Here is a 12,770-nt window from a genome sequence, read left to right as displayed (position 1 = left end):
GAACTTACCTTCCTAGCCCGCACTGTGCCCTGACCTGGCTGGGAAGGGAAGGGGGGGCTTTGTCCTCCCCTTCGATCCCCCAAGTAACCCTGAACACCAGAAACTGATCAGCAGAACTATATTTCCATTTGGACGCGTATAGTCTACACTGGCTACGACCAAACCATAACCTTAACCTAACCTTTCCCAGTGTGTCAATCCCTGACCTATCCAGATCTTACCTTCCTAATCTGGGTAGATATAGGTAATTACTGCTTTGGGTATTTCTTTGGAAATTACAGTTTCCTTTAGTATTTGGTTTGCTTATTAAGAATTTACTGTTATTTTCTGGGGGTGGCCTGTAATTAACCCACTTGGGCTAGTACTAAACACAGCAAAATACATTGACAACCCAATCCCGTTCCTTGCAGTCCATGCGGAGTTATTGCCTAGAAGGTAAAACTTTACAATAGGCTAGTTGCGCATCCTGGTTCCTTTTGTTTTCTTTTACTGTACCTCCTTTCATATTCTCTTAACTTCCATCTTACTTTCTACCCCAACAATTGATTCATAATGCAACTGCTTTGAGATTTTCCTCCTGTTGTACTTTAAAGCCCTTTTACTGTCAATTTCCATTCCGGCGCTGAATGACCTTGTAGGTTCCACCGCTTGCCCTTTAGCCTAAATATTGGTAATGACTCCACATCAGGGTATTTCTTTGGAAATTACTGTCTCCTTTAGTGTTTGGGTTGCTTAGTTTTAAGAATTTGCTGTTATTTTTGGGGGGTTGACTGTAATTAACCCCTCAAGGCCTAGGGTAAACAACTGAGTGGACTAGCTGTGGCCACCTTAACCGTGTTGGGACCCACCTTCGGAAAAAGTACTTTAACACGTCCTGACACCAGAGATGGGCACCTGTCATGAGTCTCATGGTCGAGGTGTTGCTCCCACGACCTATGACTCGTGACTGGTACCCATCTCCAGTGTCAGGATGTGTTACTAAAGTACTTTTCCCAAAGGTGGGTCCGAATACGGTTAAGGTGGCCACAGCTAGGGTAAAAAACTGCATGGTACAGGGGTGGACCATGTACAATCAATGTGTACAACCCCCCAAAAAAAGTACATTATCATGCGTCCTGACATCGGAGATGGGCATCAGACACGACTTCTTGTTCGTGAGAAACGGAGCTAAAGACCTCTACTCCGGTGTCAGGACGCGTTATAATGTACTTTTCTTGGGGTTGTACACATTGATCGTACATGGTCCACCCCTGTACCATGCGGTTTTTTACCCTAGTCCACTCGGTTGTTTACCCTAGCCCTTGGGGGGTTAATTAAAGTCGGCCCCCCAAAAATAACAGCAAATACTAAAGGAAACAGTAAATTCCAAAGAAATACCTGATGTGGAGTCATTACCAGAATTTAGGCTAAAGGCCAAGCAATGGGACCTAAGAGGTCATTCAGTTGCATTATGAATCAATTGTTAGGGTGGAAAGTACCCAAGATGGAAGGAAGAAATATGAGAGGGGGTACAGTAAAAGAAAACAAAAGAGGGCAGTGCACTCATGACACTTTTACCCTATGAAGGGCTACTTAATATCGTCAATTGGGCAAATTACCGAAACGTAATAAAGCAGGTTTAGATAACGTAAGAGTGCGACTTTTATTTAGGAAAGAGTAAGACTTTTATTTAAGAAGTTAAAGCTTAAAAGGCAAAATAACCAACATCTTCGCTTGTATTGTCAACTAAACCGACATTTTCACGTGACAGGTTACCCTAAGCTACCTTGCCAACCGGTAAATAGGGAGAACTGTCATCAAATAGGTATGAAAAGAAAAATGTCGCTCACGAAAATGGCGCCGATCAAATTTGATGTCGACCCAACTGCACTAGTATCCGTTCTTGCACGTTACTTCCACCTCGAAATTACATGACAGGTTACCCTAAACTACCTTGCCAACCGGTAAATAGGGAGAACTGTCGTCGAATATGAAAAGAAATATCGCTTCCCGAAAATGGCGCCGATCAAATTTGATGTCTATCGAAGTACACGACTTTACGTTCCTGCACGGTACTTCCACCTCAAAATTACGTTTTAACCGCACGTAATTCTCCTCGGATAATGTAACAGTCCAATTTTAACGATTCAAAAATTAAAATCGTGTTCAAACGCAAGACATAATGATTTAAATATCCTTTCACACCAAACAAGGGTTGCGCCTGGGGTATACTTTGGGCAGCCTGGTTATTTCGGTATCAACACAAGTCAATAAATCGCTGCAAAGTAATTTTTTTATCTCTACTGCTTCTCCGTCGCTTCATGATTCAACTCGAACATTAGAAATTGTTAAAACAGACAGGAACTTTACGTAAAATTTGGTAAACTTACAGACATTGTTGTGGTGGGACTTGGGTGACTCGGACGGCCAGAGAAAGAATTGCGCGGGAAATCGTACAATGGGGAAGTAATCGTTCACTACAAAGTTTTCGATAAAAACAATAATTTTATAGTGATATGTGTCGTTTAATCTTATTTGAATATATGTATTTATTATATTTATAACACAAATGATAAAATATTATACAGAAAGAAGGCTTAAAAACAGTAAAATATGGATAAATATATTTCTGCTACACAGAACAGCCCTTATAAAGTTTCATGGGGAGGTAAGCGTTCACTACACAGTTTTAGATAAAATAAGAATTTGTTTAGTAATATATGTTATTTAATCTTACCAAATTATTATAATTATAATATTCGTAATATCAATAATAATACTTTTATGGAAAGAAGGCTTATAAACAGTAAAATATGGATAAATATATTTTTGCTACACAGAACTGCCCTTATTAAGTTTTTTTTTTGTAATTTTTTGTGATAAATGTTTTTTAACATTACTACAATATTATATTTATCATATTCATAACATGAATAGTAAAAAAAAATTACAGGAAGAATGCTTACAAACAGTAAAATATGGATAAATATGATATTTTTGCTACACAAAACTGACCTTATAATTGTTTTGTAAACTGTGTAAACAAGATATTTGTAGAAATGATATAATGCAGTACAGTTAAATATAATGCAACAACAAAAATTAAACAAGAATTCTATCTTGTATGAGATGTCGTGAAAGATGATAATACATGAATTGCTACTATTACAATCGACCGAAACTTTTTTTTTTTTTTTTTGCGACGTCGTTAACTTAATTCAAAGATTGTGTTATTAAATTGCATCATAGCATGAAATATTAACTTTGAAAGCTACTTTTTAAAGCGAAAAGTGACCATTCATTGGATTCTCATTCTTTGTAACAAAACAAACGACACCTACAAATAATCGTCCCCAGCTTGTGTAACCTGCTTGGAAAATGTGTAATTTTTTCTTTTCGTTTTTGAGAAAAGACAATACAACAAATGGCTAAAGGCAATTCTCATCTTTAATATACTTTTCAACGTGTAACGATAAAAATGCACTACAGTCTGAACGTAAAGTTAAATATTTTCTACAAAAAATTTTAATGATAAAAAACCCGCTTTTTTAATAGAATAGCTGTGGACGAGAATAAAAGCCAGCAGCGGTAAGTTTGACTGGCACCTGACTTTGACAGGATAGTTCGTATGAGAAAGATTTTCAATGATTCAAGTATATTTATTTTTAAGAAAGTCATTTACAATAAAGAAGCTTGGTAATACAAATAAGATAAAACGTGAAATTAAGGTGCTACTATTACGAATGAGGTTGTGAAAAGTGAAATCTGAGAACAATATTGTGGGATTTGCCATTCTATATAAAGGCTCTTGCAAATGGTACTTAATTGTCCTAATAAACCATAAAAATGCTACATTCTACGGACACTGTTGAGAACACAGCCCTAGTGCAGAAATAGCTTATATTTATACTTGTCATTGTTTATATTCTGTCTCTAGTATGGTTATGTCAGATGAGAGGTAGCGGTAGTTTGGTTGTTTAATTTTGGAACTACCTACTGTTTCTACGAAAAGCGATTCGATCGAATTAATACAGCAAGCGGTTGAGGGGAAGAAGCCCGTGTAGTGATTTTAAAATGTTTGCTTTCTTTGTTAAATTTGAATTTCCATGTATGTTCTCGAATGTTTTAGAATTCTAGAGAGGACAACTGGACACCTGTTCGATATTTCACCTCACTGTGACAATCACTGCAGACTTTTAGATGACAACGGGAGGCACCGACATAATTTCCCAAAGTCCATTTTGGATACGAAAATAAATAGAACACATTAGAAGTTAAAAGGGGGCTCAGTTTTGTTTATATCTAAATAAGGACCCAATGGTTAATGGGTTTCTTTAGATTAATTGGCTTTACGTATTTAACGTAACACTGATAAACGGGACACTTGCAAATAATGGCATTCTAGGTGCAGTTGGTCTGTTAATTATTTTTCTCTATTAATTTATTATTCAAGAACTTGTAGGTACAGGTGTTTGAAGAAAACCTTAGCTGGACAGCAGTACATGAAGTATTGTCGTAAAAAAGTTATCTCATGGTGAAATTCAGAATAGGCAGAGGAGAGAGAATAGGCTCTGTGAAAGAGGGTATATATAAAGCGTTTAATTTAAACTGAATAGTACAAAAGCTGTAAAAATTGTACCTAGTACAGTAAATGTTTGTTTTAATTATAGTGTAAAAACCTTCTGTGATTCGTGACACTTCTATACTATCTAAGGAAGAGAGCTTATTATCTTTGTTGTAATCAATTGCAAACTTGATATAAGGTTGGGCTGAGTTGGAAAATTGTAAGAAGGAATCAGCCATGTCGCTGTCTCTAAAAAAGAGTAAACGTATCGTCAACGTAACGACAGAAAAAAAAAAAAAAGGATGATTAGCTACTAGGTACTAGAGGGCAATTGTCCAGCAACCACTTCTCCAGTTGGTAGATTTGCTGGCGCGTGCCAGGTATATAGGTATATACAAAATCAAAATTTTCCTAGTGCAAAAAATAATGCCAAGATACCTCAAATACATAAGCAATAAATATATGACAAAATAGTTTGAACAGTAACTTAAAAACAATGTTCTTGTTTCGCTTTATCGGGCACATAGAAAATTTATACTAGTTACCCATATAAAAATATGTGAAAGAAAACTATACTCATATTGTAATAGAAAATAATACCAGTGAAATACTTAGCGTAAACTATAAATGGTCTCTTGTCTTCAATTTTTTATCGATTTGAGGTAGCTTTAGGGCAATATAAATCTTTGGTATGTTTGATGATTGGAGGGTGGATGATCAACACAAATTTGTAGTCCTCCAGCCTCAGTAGCTTTTAAGATCTGAGGGCGGACAGAAAAAAAAGTGCGGAATAGGACGGAATGTATGTAAGAGGAAATGACTCAGGCAAGATAGAGAACCGGTGTTTGTATGTTTGCCCTGTTATCTGCAGGGGTTATCAGTCTGTTTATTTCCGAAGGACTTGCTGAGATTACTTCAGTCGTCTTTACGAGGTGACAGAGTGTCGTCGCTATGGAAATTTTCGTCTGAAGTTCGTGTATTGATTATTATTTGCTACTTGTTCCGTAAAGTGTAGAGGTCAATGGGGCAGTTAACCTAATGCTTTTCCTAGCCTAAGCCCGTAGAAAGAAAGGAAAAGGAAAGGAAAGGGAGAAGAGTAGGCCTAAACCACGTTTTAGTTAAGATGAAATAATTACTGTAGAACCATCGTAATCAGAAACAAGCAGGTTGTGAAACATTCCGAATAAAGTAGAAGAAGAAGAAGAAGAAGGAAAATATTTCGTTGATTTTCTTTTAAAAAAAGAAAACAAACAAACATAGATGAACTCAGCATTGTATAGACATCACGGTTCCGGCGGCGATGTGAGTTTCGTGTGATAAGTAGAGATAAGTCTGTGTTAAGCAAAACAGAACATTGTGTATAAATTAACAAACAAATTGATAAACATGGAGAATTGTAAGAATGCATTGACTGTGGTAGATGCGAAAACCTGGGACGTGGATGTTATTAGTTTTAAAATGTTTGTGGAGTGCTAAGAGCAACGATATTCTTTACTCTCGTTTCTTTTGATGCCTGTCTCAATCACTTTTGAAAGTGTTCATATTTGGGCATTATTAAAAATGTTTAAAGGTATCTAAAAATAATAAGATTGCGTGGTAAAATGAGGGAATATTATTTAAAGCGAGTCCAATTTAGCTGTGTATAGCTGTAGCTTCTTTCCGAGTTACCGAGAGCAGACGTCAAGAGATTACAAGTACTAAGAAGTACCTTGACTATTTTTTTTATAGTACTATATGCACTACGTTCTTAGGCCGATGTGGTAGGATACAAACAAAGAAGCCTACAAATGACTAAGAGTTTTACCATATTCCTGTGACAGACTATAGAGGAACGAAAATGAAAGGTTTGCAAAACTATTTTGAAAACGAGAGAAGCACTTAGTCCAGCAATGTGATTCACTAGATAAAATAATCTTATAAAATAACGATATGATGCCACACAATAAAAAAATTGCAATAATATAAAATACGCGTGTAAATAGTGGTTTGATTGAAAAAGGCGCGTAAATTTTGTATATTAGTGTATTAATACGACAAAAAATAAAATTATACAATTATTGTTCTAACACTGCGTCAAAATGACCAAACTGAACGAATGAAGACAAGTAGAGAAGCGCAGTGAATTGTCGTCTGAGAGAGAGAGAGAGAGAGAGAAGAGAGAGAGAGAGAGAGAGAGAGAACCCCAAGCAGAGAACATGCCCAGGAAAGGGATACCCAGAGATTCTGCCTCCAAGTGGCATGTGCGGTTGGACATCGCGGCCCTGGATTCGACTCAAGGAGAACCAGTGGTTCGTTACGAAGTCAGGAAGGAACTCCAATATGAGGCAGAACCATCAGCTGAAATTCTGGAATACGAAGAACCGCGAAGCCCGAGAATTGTGGACGTGAGCAATGAGCTCGGAATTCCCATGGTAAGTAATACACGAGTTAATGCAATCTATGGATTTTTCTAGACCATATAGGCTATAACGTGCTGCCGTGCGTTGTCAACATCTAAAGCTTCAATCATTTCTTTGTTACATTCTCCTATCTATAGGGGGCTGCATTGTTGTGCTTTTTCATAACATAATTTGTGATATCAAGCGTTTGTAAATCCCTACATTAACGCATTCAAACAACACAACATAAAGCCTTTTGAAATATCTTCGGTTGAACTACAATCATTTGGGGGAGGCAGTGAGCAAAGTAGAGAGAAGTTAAAAGGGACGATAATAAACAGAACAGATACAATGAGAGATAATGACCAGAAGAAATATTATGTGACAAGGCATAACAAATGAAAAAGAAAATAAGTTGCGGTAGGAAATTTTCAAAATAAAGAAAATGTGTCGGGGAGATAATTCACATAATCAAGTTAGCGAACTGACAATAAAAGAAGTGACGTAATAGCATAAGAAATATATGATAAGAGATATTATATATATATATAGATATATATATATATATATATATACATTTTCTTTGATATCGTTTTTTGTAGGTACTACAATTTGTATATTTGCCCATTTGACTATATCTAATTATATATGATATATACTATATATATATATATATATATAATATATATATATATAGATATATATATATATATATATATATATATAAAGTAAATGTTGTCAAACGGTCAAATATAAAAATAGTACTATGAAATCAATGATTTAATAAGGCAAAAAAAAAAAAAAAGAATGTCATGAGATGATAGAATCTTTTTTTTTCTTTATTCAAAGATAAAATAAGATGTCTGATAAGGGAAAAGATAACGAATGCTACGATATGTGAATGTTAAAGTTATCAGATATTAACACAGAACTTTTGCATTATTCCTACATCGGCCTTGTGGCGCAACGGATAACGCGTCTGACTACGGATCAGAAGATTCCAGGTTCGAATCCTGGCAAGGTCGCGAAGGAAAGCTTTTCGTAATGTAACTCGAGCTAATTATTAATGTTTACGGAGTACTCCTGAAAAAATCTCGACAGATGCCAACGGTCGATTTATAATATATATCTAGACAGAAGATGCCTTTTGAATCTGTCAGTATGGAAAAACAAGAAGTATCTTTTGTGATTCGAATCATGACAAGTTTTGTATGGTAGTCTGTTTTACTCATTTCACGGAAAGAATTCTGTTGAAATATTCGTGAAACGAACCTGACAGATCATAGTTCTGCATGTTATCTGAATACGACTGCTTGGAATTGCCTTTTGTGATGCTTTAATAGATTTTAATATATATAGTATATAAAGGCTTTTTGCCACGAAGGAAAAAAATGAAAAAGCGAGATAGCCAAGTACTTTCGGTCCTGTTCGGACCCTTTACTGAGTTTGCCTCAGTAAAGGGTCCGAACAGGACCGAAAGTACTTGGCTATCTCGCTTTTTCATTTTTTTCCTTCGTGGCAAAAAACCTTTATTTATACATAGCATCACGTTTTATATACTTTGTGATCAAGTTATTCATATATATATATATATAATATATATATATATATATATATATATATATATATATATATATATATATATATAATATACTGTTCTGTGCATTAGTACAATTACTAAACGGACCACATTCAAGCTGGATAGCATCCAGCGGAGTTATTTATTTTAAAAAAGTTACAAGCTTTCAAGGGCAAACTGTCCCCATTATCAAGTAGCTATCCTTGAAAGCTTGTAACTTTTTTTAAATAAATAACTCTGCCAGGTACCAGTAACATCTAGTTTGAATGAGGTTCTTTTAGTAATACATATGTATGTGTGTGTTCGTCTGTATAGTTCACAAAACATAACTAAAGACTTTCCTCGAATTAAAAGATATTAACCCAATTACCTTTCGCATATAATGTGATGTGTTGCATAATAATTAATTATAATTTGGCAATATTTTCTTTTTTGGAAGGAAAAATAAAAATTTCGAAAATTTCAAAAAATAACTAAAGGTTTTACTTGTAATAAAAAAAAATTGAACGGAACTGACCTATGAAAATAACGTGACAAGTCGGTTTCTTGGCGCTCAATAGTAATGTGGCAATATTTTCTTTATTAAGAAAGTGAAAATAAAATTTCGAAAACGTGGAGACGCGACCTTGCCAGGATTCGAACCTGGAATCTTCTGATCCGTAGTCAGACGCGTTATCCGTTGCGCCACAAGGCCGTTGATCGAGTGAGATTATTTTTCATACCTGACCAGCTCAAGAGGGTATATGCTCTATACAGAATAGTTTATTGGTAGGGTAGATCGGTTTAATTTCCTTCTTTTACTACGACATTTATCTTTCGTTTGATTACAGTTTTATATCCGTGCTATTTTATTTATTGTTTCTTACGAGACAGAATTTCTGTTTTATTCCAATTCCTTGATTATATATTTTTATTATATCTATAATTCTGTTTTTTGTATTTATTCTTTCTCTGTTTATCGCCTACTCTGCAGCACATTTGTTTGCGATCTTTTCTATGTAGCATCTAGTTTTATTTATTGCCTTCTCCGTAACATATTTCTATTCTGGATTTTGTTTCTTTAACCGCTGTGCTAATATTTGTAATATTAGAATTCCTCTCTGTAAAATACGTTCATTCATTCTATTATTATTATTATTATTATTATTATTTGATTAAGTTATTATTGATTATTATTATTATTTATTATTCTTGAGTTATTATTCATTGATTATTATCTATTATTATTATTATTTATTTATTAATTATATTATTATTATTATTATCAAATATTTATTAGTTAAAATTATTATGTTAATTATAAGTGTTTTTAATTTATTTATTAATTTATTAAATTCAAACTTCAAAAAGATCTGTAGTAACGACTATAGCACGGATGGCTGCTGGATCAAGCTCACGAAAATAAAAAAAATAAAAAAAAATAAAATAAAAAAAATTGTAGTACCTGAAAGATTTTATCATCCGTAGATTTTACATTTCCAAAGTTTTATCGCCTGATGTCGGGAAAAACTACGGAGAGAGAGAGGAGAGAGAGAGAGAAGAGAGAGACGAGAGAGAGAGAGAGAGAGAGAAGAGAGAGATTTCGAAAAAGTAATGATAAATCCTTTCCGAGCGATTAACTTGGAATGAATACTTAAAAGTTATCCTAATCTTTTCCCCCGCCCCCCCCGCCCCCCGCCCCCCGGCCCCCAACAACCCCGCCCCACCACCAAACCTTTAGTGGGTAGCTAGTCTCTGCCTCTTCCGGTCTTCCAGTTTCCTTTTTTTATTTTATTTTATTATATGTTTTGTTTTTGTTTTCTGTAAAAGAAAACTAATGAGATGGTTTTTTTTTATCTTAAAAACTGCTGAGGCTAGAGAGCTGCAAATTGGTACGTTGATCATCCACCCTCCAATCATCAAGCATACCAAATTGCATTCCTCTAGCCTCAGTAGTTTTTATTTTATAGAGGTGCCAACACCACAAACCACCGCAGTCCCGTGGCTGAACGTTCCATGGTCCGCGGCTGAGAGTTTCATACAGCATTATACGCTGTACAAAAAACTCGATTGCGCCGAAGAAACCTGGCATATTCTTTACGTCTGTTTTCCTTGCATAGTTACTAAGTAGATTGCTGAGGCTACTATAGGGTGGCTACTGCTAAAATTTCCCATTTCTGAACCCGAAGTGAATTTGTAGAATTTACCATCTTCCTTTCCATGAACGTTTAACGTCATTTTAAAAACAGATATGACAGTGTAGACAGAGTGCTATTTATTCCTTAGATGGACAAATTTTCCTTAGAACCCAAAGAATATTAATCAATTTATAACAATTATTATTTAGCGCAGACACTTTTCTCTACCCGTATCTTCTTCATCTTTGTAAGTTTGCCTTTACGGGCTGTTTTATGAACAAGAGCCCGTGCCGGCAAAAGGCCAGCTCTATCAAAAACAACAACAAGTTTAAGGTCTCGTGGTTGTTTCTTTAAGAATTCAAGATCATTATGGACGAATAAAAGTAACAACGTTCACTCATACTACAGAAGATTCAAATCAACCGTGCATTTGACGTCTAGGCCAGTCCCTCACGACGCTCCCGCTTGGCTGTTGATAAGCCAATCACAGGGCTGGAATCTCTCAGTCTCTCGAGAGGGATACGTCTTCCAGGAGAGGTGGAACAAACATCCTGCCTATGTGAACTCTCTCTCGAGAGAGACTGAGAGAGTTTCCAGCCCTGTGATTGGCTTATCAACAGCCAATCAGGAGCGCTGTTGGGGACTTGACCTAGACATCAAATGCACGGTTGATGTGAATCTACTACAGCTTGATTCGGACTGGCACCGTTTCCTTCGTATAGAAAGAAAGTTACAGAATTGAGGCTGCAGTATGATTCATTCGAACAGTAGAATACGACCGTTTCTTTCATTCCGGAAGGATAAAACAGAATGGTGCTGCTGCACACGATTCCTTTTTATAAGATCAGAGCAGTATAGTGGAATAGCGCCGCTTCTTTCATCCGAGAGTGACGATAATAAAAAAAAAGAACGTTCCCCTCCGAAGAAAACTTCCCCGAAACCGCTCAGAGGCTTCGGGAGATATAGGTTCAGAGAAAAGTTAGGCCGAAGTTTCTGAAATTTACCGACAGATGTTTGAAGATCTATCCTCAAAGACGCGCGGGACTTGTTAAGAGAATTCTTATTTATTCCTGTTTATTCTTCCTTCTGTCTTTCTTTATCGTTCTTATTTCGCTCGAACTTCCGCCATGAATTCCGGCTCGGTGTCGTTGTTTCTGGCAATTTTTAGCCCCGGGCGGAGTGCGTCATCATTTACGCTTAATCGTAAGTTAAAGGCGGGCGGTTTTCTTTTTTTTGAGGAGGGGGGGGGTGTTTGATGTGGAAAACGGGGGGGGGGGAGAAGCATTCTGCGAAGATGGCAGAGGAAACAAATAATGGGGGAACTCAGAAGCAGCACGCTTTCAAAAAGAAGGAAAGTCCGAATCAACCTCGAAGTCTGATCAAAGTACAAGTACAAAAAAAATGAGAGCTAAAACAAGTGGAATATAATGTAAACACGAAGGCACTTATCGACGGTATAATATACTTCTAACCTCCAGAAAGAAGATCCATCATTGGTTTACTTCCAGATCCAGAGTCATTTCAAATTCTAATCAAATTTTCTTGGGACCTCTGCTTAAATCTTCCAAATTTTTTTTAGATTAAATCAAATGATTAATTTTTTCCCCTTTAAAGATATCTTAAGGACATACTATCCTCCCTGAAATGAGCGAACAGAGAGACGCTTGTGACTACAATAAGTCCTTTTAAAATTTTGCAAAAGTTTCAAGGCAATTTAATTGCATTTCATCTACATTTAACGTAATATTCCCAATTAAACCTTGGATATAAAAGAAGTAAAACTTGATAGATAAAGCAAATGTCAAAGCGGAATTTGAAAAATAAAATTAATTTTAAGAAGAAAAATAAAAAGGTTAAAAAAAGTTTGCAAGTCTCATTTCGAATGCATTCTGCAACAGCGAATCCCACACATCATAAATCAGCTGGAATGATTTTTTTTCGACTGGAAAAGAGAGAAAAATCCCGCTAGCAATTAATGAAGTGACTGAAAGGAATTATTTGAAAAGAATTTTGATCTCTTTACCTCTCTCAGTGTAGGATTGTTTATCATATCCCGGAGGACATATGGTTGACGCATCCTGGTTTCGGTGTTCGATTATAAGACCGTGATGAGTGGCCCTAAAGTCAGTAGAGTTTTGTGGTACGTAGCATCC

General features: G+C 35.8%; 1 protein-coding gene and 2 non-coding genes across 3 annotated transcripts in view; 1 reads left to right on the top strand and 2 right to left on the bottom strand.

Annotated features, from left to right (window-relative positions):
• Positions 1 to 2,417, bottom strand: part of LOC135207054 (DNA replication licensing factor mcm2-like) — a 37,636-nt gene extending 35,219 nt beyond the window's left edge. The window contains exon 1 of the mRNA XM_064238689.1: positions 2,370 to 2,417. Coding sequence (XP_064094759.1) covers positions 2,370 to 2,375 — 6 coding nt within the window. The 5' untranslated portion in view covers positions 2,376 to 2,417. The remainder of the gene's footprint in view (positions 1 to 2,369) is intronic.
• Positions 2,418 to 7,873: 5,456 nt separating this feature from the next.
• On the top strand, positions 7,874 to 7,946 carry Trnar-acg (transfer RNA arginine (anticodon ACG)). The gene has a single exon. It is a non-coding gene; the product is annotated as a tRNA-Arg (tRNA).
• A 1,175-nt stretch (positions 7,947 to 9,121) lies between these two features.
• Positions 9,122 to 9,194, bottom strand: Trnar-acg (transfer RNA arginine (anticodon ACG)). Its single transcript has one exon. It is a non-coding gene; the product is annotated as a tRNA-Arg (tRNA).
• Positions 9,195 to 12,770: the final 3,576 nt, after the last annotated feature.

This window comes from Macrobrachium nipponense, chromosome 31 (assembly GCF_015104395.2).
Source record: "Macrobrachium nipponense isolate FS-2020 chromosome 31, ASM1510439v2, whole genome shotgun sequence".
Classification (NCBI taxonomy): Eukaryota; Metazoa; Arthropoda; class Malacostraca; order Decapoda; family Palaemonidae; genus Macrobrachium; species Macrobrachium nipponense.
The sequence above is the reverse complement of the archived record's forward strand: the minus strand, read 5'-3'. Positions and strand labels throughout refer to the sequence as shown.